This window comes from Sus scrofa, chromosome 14 (assembly GCF_054392235.1).
Source record: "Sus scrofa isolate SSC_HxYL_T2T_F1_AM1 chromosome 14, Sscrofa_HxYL_maternal_Yorkshire_Landrace_v2.0, whole genome shotgun sequence".
Classification (NCBI taxonomy): Eukaryota; Metazoa; Chordata; class Mammalia; order Artiodactyla; family Suidae; genus Sus; species Sus scrofa.
Genome location: NC_139396.1, coordinates 55,726,095 through 55,746,102, shown reverse-complemented (window position 1 = coordinate 55,746,102; position 20,008 = coordinate 55,726,095). Strand labels below are relative to the sequence as shown.

General features: G+C 41.5%; 1 protein-coding gene and 1 long non-coding RNA gene across 2 annotated transcripts in view; both read right to left on the bottom strand.

Annotated features, from left to right (window-relative positions):
* Positions 1-6,528: 6,528 nt before the first annotated feature.
* Positions 6,529-8,665, bottom strand: LOC146396571 (uncharacterized). Its single transcript, XR_014826141.1, has 2 exons — positions 8,558-8,665; positions 6,529-6,602 (listed from the first exon to the last, which is right to left on the bottom strand). It is a non-coding gene; the product is annotated as an uncharacterized LOC146396571 (long non-coding RNA).
* A 137-nt stretch (positions 8,666-8,802) lies between these two features.
* TAOK3 (TAO kinase 3) overlaps positions 8,803-20,008 on the bottom strand; it is a 181,895-nt gene continuing 170,689 nt past the window's right edge. The window contains exons 19-21 of the mRNA XM_003483429.5: positions 19,081-19,293; positions 11,615-11,797; positions 8,803-10,067 (exon numbers count right to left, since the gene is read on the bottom strand). Of these exons, the coding sequence (XP_003483477.1) occupies positions 9,906-10,067; positions 11,615-11,797; positions 19,081-19,293 (558 nt within the window). The 3' untranslated portion in view covers positions 8,803-9,905. The remainder of the gene's footprint in view (positions 10,068-11,614; positions 11,798-19,080; positions 19,294-20,008) is intronic.

Below are 20,008 nucleotides of genomic sequence, written 5' to 3'. Positions count from 1 at the left end.
GGTTGCAGGTTGGGTCCCTGCCCTGGCTCAGTGGGTTAACGATCCGGCGTTGCCGTGAGCTGTGGTGTAGGTCGCAGACATGACTCGGATCCCACGTTGCTGTGGCTATGGCGTAGGCTGGTGGCTACAGCTCCCGTTAGACCCCCTGGCCTGGGAACCTTCACGTGCCGTGGGTGTAGCCCTAAAAAGACTAAAATTAAAATGCAATAAAATATAAAATAAACAATAAAAAGAAAAATCAGTAAGTTCCCATTGTGGCTCAGCTGGTTAAGAATCCAACTAGTATCCATAAGGATGCAGGTTTGATCCTTGGCCTCACTCAGTGGGTTGCTGTATATGTTGCAGCTGCGACTTAGATCCAGTGTTGCCAGGGCTGTGGCGGAGGCCAGCAGCTGCAGCTCTGATTTGACCCTTAGCCTAGGAACTTCCATATGCCACATGTGCAATCCTGAAAAGAAAGAAAAAAATAAATAAATGTGGGAAGTAAGGCACACATATGGTAAGACGAGGCAAATGGTACAGGAAGAAAATGCCTTCCACCCTCCAGCCTCCTCCGAGGCAGTTTGTGGTTTCTTGGGTTTTCTTTCAAAAGCAAATTAAATATTCGTATCAGCCTAAGTGCATATTTATCCCATAAAAATTACAGTCTTGCTGTATACACTGGTATACGTTCTGCACTATTTCCCCCCAACTAGGTACTTTCATGTTATTTATCTTCAGTTAACAGGTCACCACAATTCACATTATTTCAAACAATATGTTTTTTGGATGCTCCATAATTAACCCATCCAATCCAATTATTTCTGGTTATTTGCTGTTATAAAGAGTGCTTAAGCAACCATTTTTCTATATGTATAAAATGCTTTGCAAGTAATTTAGTGGGATAAACTCCCAGCATTGGCACCATCAGGTCAAAGGGTATATACATTTTCAGTTCCAATAACCAACAAGCCACTCTCCAAAAAGATCACACATTATATTCATGTCACTGGTATTTGAAAGCACTTGTTTTTCTATTTGCTCACTGGTTTTCTCAAACTAAATCTTTGGACAGTTTGATACTTATGTATATATAAAAACATGTATTCCTTTTCTCTGAACTCCTGTTTTCTTTGAGACTTTTTATCTGGTAACAACAGTGAAGTCTGAAGATTAATGAGGAATTATAGTAATCTGTTAGTTTCCCTGTTTAAAACAGGTCTATCATTTTGCTTTACAGCAGATAATGACAAAACATTGTAAATCAACTCTAACTTAAAAAATTTTTTTGGAATTCCCTTCTTGGCGCAGCAGAAACAAATCCGACTAGGAACCATGAGGTTGTGGGTTTGATCCCTGGCCTTGCTCAGTGGGTTAAGGATCCAGCTTTGCCATGAGCTGTGGTGTAGTTCGCAGATGGCGGCTCTGATCTGGTGTGGCTGTGGCTCTGGTGTAGGCCAGCAGCAACAGCTCCGATTAGACCCTAAGCCTGGGAACCTCCATATGCCATGGGTGCAGCCCTAAAAAGACAAAAAATTAAAAATAAAAAAATAAATTTTTCTTCAGAAAACCCAAACTGGTACAGACAAATGATTTGGAAAAGGTCAACAATCTATCAAAACGGTGAAGTGTGGGAGTTCCCATTACAGCTCAGTGGTAATGAACCCGACTAGTATCCATGAGGACTAGGGTTCGAGCCCTGGCCTGGCTCAGTGGGTAAAGGATCTGGTGTTGTTGTGAGGTGAGGTGTAGGTCGCAGATGAGGCTCGGATCCTGCATTGCTGTGGCTGTGGTGTAGGCTGGCATCTATAGCTGTGATTCGACCCCTAGTCTGGGAACTTCCATGTGCCACAGGTGCAGCCCTGAAAAGAAAAAGAGAAAGGGTAAAGTGTGTTTTGTTGTTGTTGTTGTTTTGTCTTTTCTAGGCCTTATTTACCTCACCGAACAATGATGTTTTGTTGAGATTAAGTGAATTAATACACGTACATGACATGATGTATGACTGGGTCACCTTGCTGTACAGTAGAAAATTGATAGAACACTGTAAACCAGCTATAATGGAAAAAATAAAAATCATTATTTTAAAAAAATACACGTACATGATTAACTTGACCTGATTGACACACAGGAACAATGGCTACAACTGGTCTGCTTTCCTCCAGGCTGCTACCTGGCTACATGTTTACCAAAAGTGGGCCTAAAGAGTTTAGAATGAATGTATCAATGAAACTAGAATACATCCTTACGCCATGCACAAAAATAAGCTCAAAATGGCTTTTAATATTTAATGTTTGATGACTTAAACATGACACCACACAATACCTAGAAGAGAACATAGGCAAAACATTCTCTGATTTCAACCGTACAAATGTTTTTGTAGGTCAGTCTCCCAATGCAATAGAAATAAGAACAAAAATAAACCAATGGGACCTAATCAAACTTAAAAGCTTTTGCATAGCAAAGGAGACCATTAAAAAAATGAAAAGACAACCTATGGAATGGGAGAAAATAGTTGCATACAATGCAACCAACAAGGGCTTAATCTATAAGTCTACAAATAAATGTTGGAGAGGATGTGGAGAAAGGGAACCTTCCTACACTGTTGGTGGGAATGTAAATTGGTAAAACCGCTATGGAAAACAGTATGGAATTTCCTCAGAAAACTAAATATAGAACTACCATAAGATCCAGCAATCCTACTGGGTAAATATCTGGATAAAACTACAATTCAAAAAGATACATGTACTCATATGTTCATAGCAGCACTATTCACAGTAGCCAAGACAGAAACAACCTAAATGTCCATCAACAGATGAGTAGATTAAGAAGATGTTGTACATATGCCCAGTGGAATACTACTCAGCCATAAAAAAGGAACAAAATAATGCCATTCACAGCAAATGGGTACAACTAAAGATTCTCAAACTAAGTGAAGTCAGAAAGAGAAAGATGACTACCATATACCACTTATACGTGGAATCTAAAATTTGGCACAGAAGTTCCTGCTATGGTGCAGCAGGATCAGCAGACTCTTAGAAGTGTTGTGATGCAGGTTCAATCCCTGGCCTGGCACAGTGTGTTAAGGATTTAGTGTTGCTGAAGCTGCAGCTTAGGTCACAACTGTGGCTCAGATATGATCCCTGGCCAGAAAACTCCATATGATGTGGGGCAGTCAAAAAAGAAAAAAAAATTTTTTTAAATAGAATAAAATGTGGCACAGATGAACCTATCTATAGAACTGAAACAGACTCACAGACATGGACTCAACTACATGGACTTGTGGTTGCCAGGGGGAGGGGGGAGGGTGTGGGATGGACTGGGAGTTTGGGGTTAGTCGATGCAAACTATTATATTTAGCATGGACGAGCACTGAAGTCCTGCTGTACAGTACAGGGAACTATATCCAGTCTCTTGGGATAGACTATGATGGAAGATAATATGAGAAAGGGAATGTATATATATCTATGACTGGGTCGTTTTGCTGTACAGCAGAAATTGACAGAACACTGTAAATCAACCATAATAAAAAGTTAAAAAAAAAAAGAAAAATAAAGAGTTTAGAATGAAGAGCTATAGGAGTCTGCTTTATATCCCGGTACAGCTTTAGCAGCCCTGCCAGAGCCCAGTATTTCTAACAAGGCTGGACACTTGGGAACTGCTCATCTTTCCAACTTGAGGGCATAACACAGGTCAAACTGGCAATTACTCCCGAGGACCTGAAATGAAGCCCTGATTAACACAGACTTTTAAGACCAGACCTCAGAAACTCAGGATTGGTATCCAATATTCAAACTTGATAGTATTGGCCTAAATCCTCTTCTGGGTCAGAGAGAAAAAGACTTCTGTACTTAAATTGGGGCAAAGTCAAACAGCCTTGTATCTACTTAAAATTTTTCAGCAGTTTGCAGCTGCTCTGGGATGTAGACCAGATCCTTGAATGGCCTATAAGGCTCTATATGATCTGACCCGCTTTTCCCTCTCTAGCTTCCTGTGGAGGTCTCCTCGTTAAACTCAAACTTGCTGGCTACCTCTCAGCCCCTTCACAAGCCAGACTGCTTCCAGATTTTGTCCTTTACAAATGGCACTTGGAATCTTCCCCTTCTGCTTTGGCAATATCCTATTTAAGTATCCCTTAACTGACCTTCAGGGAGTTCTTCCCTGACCAGGTAAGATTTTCCTGTACCACTCTGTTGGAACATTAAAATTGTAATTTTAAAATATATTTATGTGTTATTTTATTTTATTATTATTAGCTTTTTAGGGCCACACCTGTGGCACGTGGAGGTTCCCAGGCTAGGGGTCTAATCGGGGCTACAGCTGCCCGCCTACACCACAGCCACAGCAACTTGGAATCCAAACAACGTCTGCGACCTATACCACAGCTCATGGCAATGCCAGATCCTTAACCCATTGAGTGAGGTCGGGCATCGAACCTGCAACCGCATGGTACCTAGTCAGATTTGTTTCCACTGTGCCACGATGGGAGCTCCTATGTGTGTAATTTTTTTTTGTTTGTTTGTTTTTGTTTTTGTTTTTTGTCTTTTTGCTATTTCTTTGGGCCGCTTCCGCGGCATATGGAGTTTCCCAGACTAAGGGTCTAATCGGAGTTGTAGCCACCGGCCTATGCCAGAGCCACAGCAACGCGGGATCTGAGCCGCGTCTGCAATCTACACCACAGCTCACGGCAACGCCGGATTGTTAACCCACTGAGCAAGGGCAGGGACCGAACCTGCAACCTCATGGCTCCTAGTCGGATTCGTTAACCACTGCGCCACAACGGGAACTCCCTATGTGTGTAATTTTAAATTTGATGTTTATCTCCTCTATTATCCTGGACCCTTTATGAAGGCAAGGACAGCCAATGTCCTGCTTAATATCTCCAGCAGCAGATGTATCCCCAGCATATTATGAAATCTCAGTGACCATCGGTTGAATGAATAATTGTAGAGGGGCTCTTCTGTTTAGAGAGCTGGACTTCTTTATATCCATATACCATGCCTTAAAAGGTCCTCCTCCCCTTCCCTGAATGTACACGTCTACAAAAATTCACATACAACTGAGTTTTTCCAGAGCTCTCTAAAGCCCATTCATCAGCTCCCTAATTCTGATGACCTTGAACATCAGAAAGCTAATTTCAATTCTTAGTCTGCTGTCCCCTCCACTCAGGAATTTGTTTTAGATTAATTTATTTTTAAAAAATTTTTATATTTTTGTCTTTTTTTGCCATTTCTCTTGGGCCACTCCTGCGGCATATGGAGGTTCCCACACTAGGGGTCTAACTAGAGCTGTAGCCGCCGGCCTACACCAGAGCCACAGCAACTCGGTATCTGAGCCTCGTCTGCAACCTACACCACAGCTCACGGCAACGCCGGATCCTCAACCCACTGAGCAAGGCCAGGGATCGAACCTGCAACCTCATGGTTCCTAGTCCGATTCGTTAACCACGGAGCCACGACAGGAACTCCTATGTTTTAGATTTTTGACTTCTTACCCTACCCTTATTTCCTACCCCTAGTCTAATGGTACTTTTTTTAGGAAACTCTAAAATATTTTCAATAATCTTTTCGGTTTTTTTTTTTTTTTTTTTTTGTCTTTTGTCTCCTAGGCTAGGGGCTGAATCAGAGCTGTAGCTGCAGGCCTATGACACAGCCACAGCCACACCAGATTCGAGTCTTGTATGCAACCTACACCACAGCTCACAGAAACGCAGGATCCTTAACTCACTGAGCAAAGCCAGCAACTGAACACACATCCTCATGGATGCTAGTCAGGTTTGTTACTGCTGAGCCACGATTCACAAAAACTGTGAATGCAGTTGTTTTTTAAACTTTTTTTTCCTATTGTGTGCTGCTAGTATAAAATAATAGTTGATTTTATATATTAACCTTGGCTGCTATGAACTTGCTAAACTCATTTAGCTCTAGTAGTTTTGTAGATTGGGTTTTTCTCTGTAAATGGACATAACTGCAAATAGGGAAATTTTTACTTGTCTAATCTTTTCTTTTTCTTGCCTTATTCAATGGGTAGCACCTCCAGAATAATAAGTAGAAGTAGTGAAAGTGGGCATTTTTGCCTATTTTGATCTCAGATGGAAATATTTGTCTTGTACTATTAAGTATGATATTAGCTGTAGGTTTTTTGTAGACTCCCTTTATCAGTTTGAGGATATTCCCTACTATTCCTAGTGTGTTGGGAGGTTTGTTTCTTTAAAATAAGAATGGATATTGATGTTTTGTCAAATGCTTTTTCTGCATCTATTGAAATGATTACATTATCTCACATTGAAACCACCCCAGTGTTATTTATAATCTTTGATTTCAACCGAATACGTTTTCCACATATATACATTTCAATATACTTTAGAGAATATAAAAAGGAAAAAGTCTTTTTATATTTAGATATTTACCATTTGTTGCTCTTCCTTCATTCCCAGAAATCCAAGTTTAAGTATCATTTCCCTTCAGTACGAGGAACTTCCTTTAGCATTTCTTGTAGAGTAGGTGTCTTAATTTTTCTTCATCTGAAAATGGTTTTATTTGCCTTCATTCCTGTCTAGGTTGCCTCTCCACAATCCACCTGCTTTTATTTCTCAGTATCCTCTTTGTATTTTGTCACATTTTTAGCTGTAATCAGCAGAAGCACACTGCTTGGTCAAATAAGAACAACAAAAATGTGTTTTTTTTAAATGTTTTGTCATTTTCAAGGCAAAATATATTATTAAATTAAAATCAGAAAGTTATACAGAGTTCCTCCATGGACATGTTTCCAGTTGCCCAGGAATACTTTTTTTCCAGTAGATATATAAGCAAATAATTACAGGCAGTGGTAAATTCAATAGGCAAGTTTTTACTCAGTCAATTAGACGTTACTGGTGAGAATACTCTGATATTCCCTGACTGTAATTGTTTCAGTTCCCTTAAACTCCTGGTTGCATCCAGCACTTGCATTGTTATGGCTTGTCTTTGTCCACTACTGATTTACTTGTGTTTCAATGGAGATTTAAACTGTGAGCTTCAGCCTAATGCACAGTGATCCTGGCACTTCTGATTCCCTATTCTCTACTTTTTCCTTTATCTATTGCACTTATTACCATGCAATGATCTTACCATGTAAGATCCTTTTAAATTATGTTACTATTTTCCTCCTACCTTTAATGTAAGCTATTAGGGTGATGATCTTTACCTGTTTGAGATACACTGATCTTATTCTTATCAGGTACATTGCACCTGACTTATAAATAAGGTACTCAGTAAATAGTCATTGAATGAATAGTTGCAAATCAAAGGTAAGCAGCCCTTACAATGTTTATGACAAACTTATAGTAATTCTTTTAACTCAAGGGAGTTTAGTATATCCTGGAATAATGCAAGACTCTGGCTTGCCATTGCCATCCTAGTACTTCTTTTATACTTTCTATTGCTTCTGTTTTGGTCCCTGTGTATTCTCACTGTATTAGGTACTAGGAGTTGGAAGACTTAGTCTGTACCAGAAGATAGGAGCACAGACCCACATTTCTTCTGATAACTCTATCCTGGGACATACAACTGACAAACCTGTGGAGAGGGAACTTTTATAAAGATCAGCACCTATAACCTCAGATATAAGGCCTTTATTCCCCTGCCTCCATTTACCGTGATCTGAGCTTATTTCCTCTACTACAAAATGCTTAGCATAGAGTTCTATGACATAGTAAGCATAATGCTATACAGTTTATTTATAATGCTATACAGAAATTATAGTCTTCTTTCCCATATGACTTTCAGAGGTACCTAATATGGAGACTTTGTAAAAACTATTAAACGCTTTATGGTTGGAGTTTACTCATGTTGATAATTATTTTCTAAGTTCTGGCATATACCTCTGCTTTAGTCTATTACAGTGAACAAGGCTGGTCACATTTGTCTGTGATGACCGATCATCTTGTAGGATTCAATTGTGATCTTTAGGTTTAGAGAGCAATTTTCAATGACCAGGACTCAGAACCCCAAAAGAGTACCCTTTGTGGCACGATGGGTTAAAAACTGGACTAGTATTCATGAGGATGCAGGTTTGATCCCTGGCCTCACTCAGTGGGTAAGGATCCGGTGTTGCTGTGGCTGAGGTGTAGGTCGCAGATGCAGCTCTGATTTGACCCTTAGCCTGGGAAATTTCATATGCCTCAGGAGTGGCCCTAAAAAGACAAAAACAATAACAACAACAACAAGGTCTTACTGAGACTGTCTTGACCCCCAAAAACTTTATTCAGTGGCTATATATTTTACCACCTGTCATGTACATAAAATTATTCCAATAAAAGCTGACTATGAGGCAAGGGGGAATGTACTATTACAGTGGGACCATTTCAAATATTTGGTTATAATGCCTTAATAGCCTGTTTTTCTCTAAGGTGCCTCACTTCTCTCAGTGATACATGCTCCTCCTACCCATGACTGGCACATTGTATGTGTGAGTGTGTGTGTGTGCAAGTGCGCACATGTTCCTATCTCTATTCTTAAGGGCAAAACAGTGCAGTTAACCACATCAGACAACGCGACACTATCTTCAGCCCTGTAGAAGAACTTGGAAGACACAGCTTTACCTGAAAATCTTGAATGGCTCTTCCTGAGGGGTCACAGAGAATGGTTTCTCGTGGGCAGCTTTCCCTCTGCATTAGGAGCTGATGAACCTAGAAGGGAAACTTCCTGCTACAATAACACAGCAAGGCGATGTGATGAACACTTTTATTTACAAATATAATTAAAAGCTCTGACAGTTATCATGCTCTTCCTTGGAACCTGAAAAATGTTCTGTTTTTTTTAAAGTGCATGCAAAAGAAGTAAAGCCTTTTTTTTTTCATCATTTTTTATTGTAAGAAAATACACAGTTTGAAAGTGTGAATAATGCAATATTTATGACCAAGATATGGGATTTAGGGAGGGGAAGGGAAATAAAGAAAAAGATCAAGATGATCTGATTGAGAGACAGTGTTGAACTCCAAATACTGAATTGGAAAAGGAGGGAGGTGGGGAGGACTAGGAGGAGGGAGGTGGGGAGGACTAGGAGGAGGAAGTAAAAAAATTTGATCAGAGAAACAGTTAAAATACAATATGAAAATAAGTAATACCTCTCCTTAAATTCCTTCTATACACAAAATACACGATTTGCCAAAGCCCAATTTGTGCTACTGGGATTCTGTGAGCTCCTTAAGTGTATTCACATCCTCTGCAACAGCAGAAAATGATTATGATACAATCAGAATATGCTGAAGACAAGTTAAACTCTTGCCAGCAGGTTCTTAAAAATCACAAGATCTCTTCACCCCACCCACCCCCCCATTCCCCAAAAAAGTAATAATATGTCACCACTGATATGTACATCACAATTAGTTTCTGTAAAATGTATCAAATTTTCAATCTTTAATAAAACTTTGTTTTTTTTATTCCTGATGAATAAATACCAAAAAAATAAAATAAAATAAAATAATGCAGCAGCTAGTTAAGGTGTAAGGCTGCGGATATTGTGTCTCTCTCCCCCTTGGCATTTATTATTATTATTATTTTTTTGCTTTACTTTCACAGATTGGTGGTAATGAGTGATTGCTTAAAGCAATATACATCCACTTTTTTTGTTGTTGTTGTTGGTTTATTGGTTTTGTTAAAACTGTCTCCAAAGTTTTCACTGAAACATTTTGAATCACATCAACACTGTGACGTGTACTATGAATAGAAGAGATGGCCAGGTGTTGGCCAGCACTGAAAGTTGACACGGGGGGAGGAAGGGGGCCCCTGATGGAGTAAGAATAAACAGGCACTAGTCCGACACGATGTCAGTAAGAGTAAGAGAGAGAGAGAGTGAGAGCAACGCCCGTTAAAATGGGGAATGTGGTTTTGCAGGGTCTGAATTTTTTTCTTTTTTTTTTTTTTTGTAAATGGCAAAAAAATTTAATCTCATCTATAGTCCTCCTTAGGAAAATCTAATGTAACCAAATTCCCAAATCCCATTCTGAGGCTCTCCATGTCAAAAGTTTCAATCTCTCGCTCTTGCCTTTCCAATAGGTACTTTATTCTCTCGCTGCGTTCCTTCTGAAGGGCAGCCAGCTCTTCTTCAATCTGAAATAAGCACAATAAGGGGTTCTTAATAGAAAGGCTCTCCCAACAGGCACACACAGGCACATACATACACACAGATAACTCACAAACATGCAGGGGCTAGATATAGACTGGGGCAGTCTGGGAGAGACTTGTGATAAGTGTCTTGTGTCTAATCTGTCATATTTAAAACTTGCTCATAGGAATAAAAATGTCTGGGGCCACCTGGGGCTGGCACTCCCATTCGAGCAAGCCCAACAGCTGGGCTGATCTAGGTCAGCATCCTGTCTCAGCAGGAGATGGCTCAGGAGAAGCTAAAAGACACTCATGCACAATTAGATTGTGCTATTTTCCCAGAAAGAGCCAAAAGCCCCCTGGGTCATTAGTAGTTTAGTTCTAGAGCAGGAGATGGGAAAACAGTCTCTCAAGTTGATCTCTGGGAACTACCATGAGGAAGCACAAATAACTGGTTAAGCAAATACGTGCTTAACAGCTTTGGGATGCTTCATGACATCTTTTCTACTTCATATTTCTCAGCAATATTGAAAGCAATGAATATTTCAATTCTTTTTTCTTTTTTTGCTTTTTTAGGGCTGTACCTGTTACATATGGGAGTTCCCAGGCTAGGGGTCAAATCAGAGCTACAGCTGCCAGCCTACACCACAGCCACAGCAACATGAGTTCCGAGCCACGTCTGCAACCTATAACACAGCTCACAGCAAAGCTGGATCCCTGCTCACCGGGGCCAGGGATTGAACCTACATCCTTGTGGATACTAGCCGGGTTTGTTTCCACTTCGCTACAACAGGACCTCCTCAATTCTGATAACATTTATTATGCATGGCAATATTGGCCTCTCTTCATTTTATTTTTTAAAAAGAGGCCTGCTAGTGATCCCTTTTGGTTTATTTTTATTATTATTATTATTTTTTTTTGTATTTTTTGCCATTTCCTGGGCCATTCCTGCGGCATACGGAGGTTTCCAGGCTAGGGGTCGAATCGGAGCTGTAGCTGCCTGGCCTACACCAGAGCCACAGCAACGTGGGATTCGGATCCAAGCCATGTCTGCGACCTAAACCACAGCTCACGACAACACTGGATCCTCAACCCACTGAGCAAGGCCAGGGATCAAACCCGCAACCTCATGGTTCCTAGTCATATTCGTTAACCACTGAGCCACGACGGGAACACCTGATCTCTTTTGGTTTAGAAAAAGCTGAGAATAAAAACCAAATCTGCATTTGGCTTCCTCACACTATTGAGTGGTACCTTTTGTATGTCAAGTCACTACCCAGTAATCTGTGTCAGTCCTCAGGCTGTGAAGGTGGAGGGTTTCCTAGCAGAGTAATAGAACTTAGGCTGTGAGATTGGATTTACTCAAATGACTTAACCACTTTGAGCCTGAGTGTTCTGTCTGTAGCATGGAGACAAAGCCTCCCTCTCAGGGGCATGGGGAGTATCAAAGCAAGTAAGAAGTGAACAGTGCCTGGTTCAACCCTTGTTACATGGGCAGGGCCATGCCCCATTCTCCACCCAGCAGTATAGGACCCTCAGCAACCCGCTCATACCTTCTGCTCAAGATGTGCTCTGCGCAGAGACACCCTCTGCTCTAGCTTCTGGAGCTCACGTTCATGTTGTGCCTCTGTCTGCATCTTGATTTTGCTCTGGTAGGCATTGAGCAGCTCCATTTCCTGCTGGAGCTGTAGCCTCAAGGCCTGGCATTCTGCTTCTTGAGCCTCATCTAGCCGTAACTGTGGGCACAGAAGATAGACACTGTGATTCGCTCCTAGCTTATAGCACATGGTGACTATTGGACGATGCTTCCTTGTTTGGACAGAAACAGGTCCCTCAGAGAAACAGATGCCCTGGGTATGTTTAGAGTTAGGAATCAAAAATAGTACATTCTGCCCAGTGGGCTACACAGTTCTAAAAACACTTCCTTAAGATATTCTTTCTTAAGAAAATAAAAACATACTTTTCTTAAGGAAACCTGGTTTTCTTAAAACACTAGTAGGAATCAGGGAGACTCTATGTTCCAGTGATTAAGTCTGTGGCCTATGGAAGCTGACTCCTGAGCTGGAATTCTAGCTTCACAATTCACTTAGGTGTGTCACCTTAGTGAATTACTTAACCTTTCCAAGTCTCACTTTTTTCCTTCTGTATTTTTCTTTTTTGTCATACAGGCAGTATGTGGGAATTCCTGGGCAAGGGATCGAACCTATGCCGCACAGTAGCAACCAGAGCCACGGCAGTGAGAATGCAGGAGCCTCAATCTGCTAGACCATCAGAGAACTCCCTCATGGTTTTCATCTCAAGAAAATAACAGTAATAGATCCTACTGTCTAAGACTGGTATGAGGATTAAAGGAAAGAATCTCATATAAAGTCTCAGGTGTAGTTCTTGATGCATATCAAAGGGTCAGTAAATAGTAACTGTTACCATTATTTTGACTATTTCTATATTTAGGTATCTTTAACCCCTGAACCATCACACATTTAGATATCTTTAGCTCTAAAAAAATGAGTCCAATCTCCATAACATTTTGCTCCTAGCAGGTAAAGCTGGTCCCTATAACACTGGCTACAATTTATCCTGCTGGCCAGCCACCTAAAACTCAAGAGGTTCAAAATCTCTTCCCCACAGAAAGTAGCCTTGATAATCTTAGGGAGCATATTCTGGTTTGAAGCATTATAAGACATGCTGATAGTTTCCCTTGCTCCCTGCGACACTTGTACTTTGTATTATACACCAAGATACAGATCCTGTGTGGGGAATAGGCTGAGCCAGCCAGCAGAGATGCCCATCTTTCAATGAGCATAGCTGAAGATTTGGGGCCATTTAGCAGGGCTGTTTGGGAATGATGACTCTCCTGTCCCACTTTTTTTGGGGAAGGGAGGCTGCACCTGTGGCATATGAAGTTCCCAGGCTAGGGGCTGAACTGGAGCTACAGACGCCAGCCTATGCTACAGCCACCACAACGCCTGATCTGAGCTGCTTCTGTGACCTATGCTGCAGCTTGCAGCAATGCCAGATCCTTAACCCACTGAGTGAGGCCAGGAATTGAACCTGCATCCTCATGGATACTAGTTGGGTTCTTAACCCACTGAATCACAGTGGGAACTCTCTGTCCCACTTGGTTTTGTCTAGATTTAGCAGTCCTTCAGTTTATCAGATGGCAACTATGAGATGAGAAGCCTTGATTTAGACCATTCTGTCTACCCCGAGTTTACCTCCATGTTTCCATATAGACCACTTTGCCAAGATACTTATCCTCTACCTTACGCTACCTTCCCCATTCTGTATAAGTTTTGACAATTAACAACTTATCTCTGTATCCTGATTGAAATAGGAGTTTTTAAAATGTTACCAGAAAAAAAAAATGTTACCAGAATAGTTTTAGAAAGTTTTTTTTTTTTTTTTGTCTTTTTTAGGGCTGTATCCATGGCATACGGAAGTTCCCAGGTTAGGGGTCCAATCAGAGCTGTAGCCGCCAGCCTATACCACAGCCACAGCAACATGGGATCCGAGTCGCCTTTGCCACCTACACCACAGCTTGCGGCAAAGCTGGGTCCTTAACCCATTGAGCAAGGCCAGGGATCGAACCCGCATCCTCATGGATCCTAGTCAGGTTTGTTAACTGTTGAGCCACGAAGGGAACTCCTAGAAAGTTATTTGTGTAGTGTCTTCTTCAGTACTTTTGGAGAAGTATACCATATCAAATGAACACAGAATAAATAATGGAATCATATTTCCAAGTTACTTTCTAATAATGAATCCTAACTACCTTTTACTAAAATCCACTAAAGAGTAAGGCACTCTTCTCATTTTCCCAATGAAAAGTGAAAGAAGAGATATTAGATACAATGAACAGTGTGCAGAAGCAACGGCCTCACAGATAAATGCCAAAGGGCTTACTGGCTCCCAATGAGATTGTTATGGATTTTCTCTTGATACGGGAGGCTTCTTAGCAATGAAGGGAATGAAAGTTTACTCTTTTCTACTTGGCTTTGTTATTGTGAGCTCTGGGGGAGCAGGTGAGAGGCTCATTCTATGGGCAACTTCGACCGCTGAAATACCTCCACCTTCTCTTATTTCTGGCATTCTATCATTAATGTCAGTAACTGTGTTCTTCTGTACCAGCTCTGACTGTATAAAAGTGCCAATCTAGAAATCAGAGGATATTCCAGTATTTGGTACTCATCACCCAAAGGCCACACATACCAAATGTATCTGTAATATCATGTCTGTTCTACTTATTAAACTTAAGAAAAGGATGTGATAGAAGCAGCATAATGTAGTAGTGGCCAGGCTATACAAGGTCTTACAAGGTCTCCTAAAACTGGGTTCAAATCCTAGCTCCACTCTGCTAATTAGCTAATTACCACTAAGTGACTCCCTAGGTCAAGAGTTGGTACACTATGGTCTAAGGGTTAACTCTGGCTTGCTGCCTATTTTTGTAAATAAAGTTTTACAAGAACACAAACTCATTCATTTACATATTGTCTATGACTGCTCCTGTACTACAAAAGCAAACCTAAGTAGTTGTGACAGAGACTCTGTGATCCACAAAGCCTAAAACATTTACAACCTGCCCCCTTACAGAAAAACATTTGCCAACCCCTCCCCTAAGCAAGTGACAAGTTCAATAAACTTCAGTTTCCTCATAGGTAAATCAGGGTTAAAAAAATACCTTCTTCAAAGGTCAAAGGGGTCTCACAAAAATGAAATGAAATAGTGCCTATCAAATACTTACAACAGTGCCTGGCACATAATAAGCAGGCAGTAAAGGACAGCTTTACTTATCACTTGTATTTTATCTCCTCCTGCCTCAGAAGGAAGGGTTATTTCTCTCCTTTTATTCAAGGGCAGTCATGAACCTATATTCCTGTTCCTGTTCTCTGTCATATAATAACAAACACTCACTGAGCACTTGTGTGCCAGGCACTGTAGCAGATGCTGAGAATACAAAGATGAACAGAACAAAAATCCTGTCAAACTTTCTGTCCCTACCAACTCTCCCTGCTTTCCCTCTCCTTGAACCTCTGCCTGCACTCCTCACTCTGCTCCTATACCTTCCCTTCTAGTGCTCCCATGAGGTTGCTGATGACCACACTTAAGGGGTCCTTATCTTACCTGATCTCCCAGCAGCAAGTGATATTGTGGACTGCCCCTTCCTTCTTGACTCCCACCTGCCTTCTGAGACACCGCCCCTCTGTTTCTTCCTCCCTCCTCTCCTTTTCCAGCCACTTCCTACCTCACTGGGCCTTTAAATATGGGTGTTCCTCAGGGCTTCATAAGGGTACACTTCTTCCTCTAACCTCCCTTTCTAAGGAATCTCATCTATTCCAAAGGCTTCAATTACCATCTTTATGCAAATGACTCCTACATCTACACCTCTGTTTCAGACTTCTCTTCTGAGGTCCGGGCTAGCTTATCCTACTCTACTCAAGACATTATCATCTGAGTTTCCCAGCCTCAAGATCAACTAATATTAACCAATCATCTTTCTCTCCCCACTTTCCCAATCTGCTTCAATTCCTTTTTTACATGTAGGTAAATGGCACCATTATGTACCATTTTGTTCAAATTGGAGACTGGGAGTCATTCTTTTTTTTTTGCTTTTTAGGGCTGTACTCTAAAAGTGTGGCATATGAAAGTTCCCAGGCTAGGGGTCAAATCGGAGCTACAGCTGCTGGCCACAGCCACAGCCACACAGGATCCAAGCCACGTCTGCGACCTACACCACAGCTCATGGCAACACCGGATCCTTTACCCACTGAGCGAGGCTGGGGATTGAACCCGCAACCTCATTTCTGCTGCACCACGACAGGAACTCTGCTTGGGAGTCATTCTTAATATCTCATTCTCCACCTTCTGTTACTACATGCTTCCAGCCCCACCTCCTGCCTAGCTCTCAAATTGTCACTTATTGCATCGTCCCTGCTGTCCCCTCTCCAGCCTGGCCACCACTGCCTCATGCCTAGGTAAAGGCAGCAACTTTATAAATGATCTCCTTACACCTACTCTAGCCATTTCCCAGGCCTTCTCCATGTGTTGCCAGAGCGATCATTCAAAAACTCCAATCTGATGTCAGTCACCTCCTTAATACTTTTCAATGGCTTCCCATTGCTTTTAGGATAAAGATCAAAATTCTTTTTTTTTTTTTTTTTTTTTTTTTTTTTTTTTTTTTTTGGCTACACCTGAGTCATGTGGAAGTTCCTGGGCCCGGGACTGAACCCTCGCCACAGCAATGACCTGAGCTGCTGCAGTGACAACACAGGAGTCTTAACCTGTTGCATCACCAGTGAACTCCTAAAGATCAAATTCTTAAGAAAGCTTACCAGCCCCTACTTATGCCCCCCCTACTGACCCTTCTAGTCTTATGCTGACATTAGCCTTTTCCTAGTTCTCAATACTCCAAACACAACAGACTTCTCTGAGCTTCATAAAAGTACCATTGTCTTTTCCAGCTTTATAAGTGTAGTTTCTTCTGCCTAGAATGTGCTCCTTCCACCTGAGCTTAAATAATCACTGTGTCTGAGAGGCCTTTCCTGATTCTCCAGACCAGCCTCGCTCTCTGGGTTTATACTTTGTGAGCACACTGACTTGCTCTGCCATTACATGTAGACTTTTCCAATGTCTGTTTCTTCCCTTCTTCTATAAGTTCCATGAAGACATGATCAATGAATGTCTTATTCACCACAGTATTCCTGGTTGTCTGGGGCACAGCAGAGGCACTCAATAAACACTTACTGGATGAATGAATGAATGAGTGAATGAAATACACTGGCTCCCATTCTCAACTAAGGACATTTTTTTTAGATTTTTTGCTTTTAGAGTCGCACCTGTGGCATATAGAGGTTCCCAGGCTAGGGGTTGAATTGGAGCTGCAGCTGCCGGCCTACACCTCGGCCACAGCAATGTGGGATCTGAGCTGTGTCTGCGACCTATACCACAGCTCATGGCAATGCCAGATCCTTAACCCACTGAGCAAGGCCAGGGATCGAACCTGCCTCCTCATGGATACTAGTCAGGTTCATTACCACTGAGCCACAACGGGAACTCTAGCTAAGGACTAGAAAGGGTTAAGCCTTTGCCAATTAAGAGCCCTTCTTAAGTGCCTCTTCCTCCAGTTATAGCTCTCCTTTCCTTCCCTTCACTGACAAGAACCTGGGAAAAGCAGTCTCATAGGTTCTTTCCCACTTTATAATGTCTGCCTCCTACTGAGCCCTGAAATGTTGGTGTCCACAACGCTGTCCTGAGTCCTCTTCAATACTCTCTCCTATCCCTAAAAGATCTCAGGGACTTCCCACATACAACAACTGCCCACATACAACAATGGCTGACTTTTTGACTTTAATCCTGACCCCCTCTTGAACTGCAGATTTCCATCGCTGTACCTCTCTACGTAGACAGCCATATGGTTTGGATAACATGTCAAGTATCTTCTTGTTTTTTTTTTTTTTTTTTTTTTTTTGTCTTTTGTCTTTCTAGGGCTGCACTCACAGCATATGGAGGTTCCCAGGCTAGGGGTCTAATTGGAGCTACAGCTGCTGGCTTACGCCACAGCTACAGCCATACCAGATCCTCAACCCACTGAGTGAGGCCAGGGATCAAACCCGCAACCTCACGGTTCCCAGTAGGATTCTCTTCTGCTGCGCCATGATGGGAACTCTTTTTTTTTTTTTTTTTTTTGTCTTTCCTGCTTCTATTTTTCTATCTTGGCGAAATAGTGACCTGTTCTACTATTATCAAACCTACCTTTCCAATTGGATCATAAGTTCTATCTATTCTACCGTCTAAATATTCCTCGAATCCTTCTCTCCCTCCTCCCCATCTCCATTAGCATGCACTATCTTAGTTCAGGCCTTTTTTCTCACCCTGAACTATTACAATAGCCTCATAAAGGATCTCTTCACCTATAGTTGCCACATTACTGCTAGTATCTTTCTATAACACAAATCTGGTTTTTCTGCCTTAAAATATGCTTCAGCAGCTCTCTATTGCTTATAGAATACTGTCCACACTCCTGGCTTTGGTGGCTTTAACCCCTGGCCATCCACCTACTTCCCACTTTAGTTCTGCTGTGTCAACTACTCATCCTTGCTCAAACGTACCATCCTCTTTCTGGCCTTTGAGTTTTTATGTGTACTGGCTTATCTGCCGGGAGTAACTTTTCCACTTCTACTTATTTGATGAACTATTATTTTTTAAGACTCATCTCCTTGTGAAACCTTCACTGAATTACCAGAGAGGCTTCCATACCTGGCTTACCAAGACCTTTAAGACTTCTCCATTTTGGGCTCCCACAACCCTCCTTCCTGAACTCTGGGCTCACACCAAAACTCTCTCAGTCCCTAAATGCACACTTTCCATCTTTTAGATCTTTGCCTAGGTAGGTCCCTTTCCATGGAACCTGTTTATTTCAGTAATTTCCTTCAAGCTTCTTGGCTCTTGTGGGAACTCTTCCCTAGACCAGTTTAGCTGTTCCTCCCATAGCCCCTGGCACTCCCACTTCAAAGCACTTTTATATTTTATTTTTATTGCTTAATTATCTGACCTCCTAACTTGACTAATAAAAAGGTGAGGAACAGGGACCACTGTTGTCTCTCTAGCTCATCACTCTATCTCTGAGCCCAGCAGAGTGCTGAACACAGATGCTTTGTAGAAGTTTACCAAGTGAATGTGTCTGTGTGTCATGTTCATTTGTGCCTGACATTAGCTGTGCAATTTCTGATGAATGAAAGCATGATATTACATGCGGTATCTATCACATCTTGCCCTCAAAGTCCCTATGTGCCACAGGTCTGATTTAGCACATTATTCCTTGAGTTCCATCTTATAAGACACACTCCAGCAAGTATCCGGACTGGCTTGGCTTTATTCAGCGTCGTCATTTCCTTCAGTTCTTTGGGCAGAAAAACACCAATATCCTAAATGTGAGCAAGAATCATCTTGGGACCAAAAGGCTGGATCTTGAATTTTCTTGATTCCCAAAGCTCTTGAAGCCGTGGCACCAAACCTAACCACTTACCGCTTGAGAGGCCATCATTTCATTTATACTCTGTTCATACTGCTCTGCCAAAATGGCAAGTTTTCGCGTCTGCTCATCTTTCAGTGTCTTTAAGATTGTTTTGTGCTCATTCTTTGGAGTAACTTCCAACTGGTGATTCTTGAGTGCTTTATACTGTTTGGTCTGTACTTTGCAAGTGTCCTGAAACTGTTTTTTAATTTGCATTTCCATGGCCTGTACAGAAAAAAGTGACAAAAGGAAAATAAAGACACATGAGTAAATGAAGAAAGTCTTTCAATCTCATGATACAAAATAAGTGCTGGGACCAACTGTCTTTTGTGCAGTGACCCACATTACCAGTCAATAACAATGAAAATAACACATATGTCACAGACAAGGGTAAACTTGACCAATATTTTTGTTCTGTTTTTTAATTTTTTAAAAAATTTATTCATTATTATTATTTTTTATTTTGTCTTTTGTCATTTTTTGAGGGCTGCACCCACGGCATATGGAGGTTTCCAGGCTAGGGGTCTAATCAGAGCTGTAGCTGTTGGCCTACACCACAGCCATAGCAACGCCAGATCCGAGCCATGTCTGTGACCTACACCACAGCTCATGGCAACGCTGGATCCTTAACTCACTGAGCGAGGCCAGGGGTTGAACTCGCAACCTCATGGTTCCTAGTCGGATTCGTTTCTGCTGAGCCACGATGGGAACTCCTACTTTTTGGTTTTTATATTAAATGAATAGAAGCCGTTTTGAATTTACAAATAGATTTTTAAAAATGAACTGTTATAAGGGGAATCACAACTGTAAGAAGATTGTGGAATACTATGAAGCTTAGTTTGTTAAAAGCTTGCTCATTGTTTTAACGGTTTCCTAATCAAAATATTCAGTATCTTTTATTGTTTGTCGCCTTCTCCCCCCAACTTTTTGACCGTCCTTC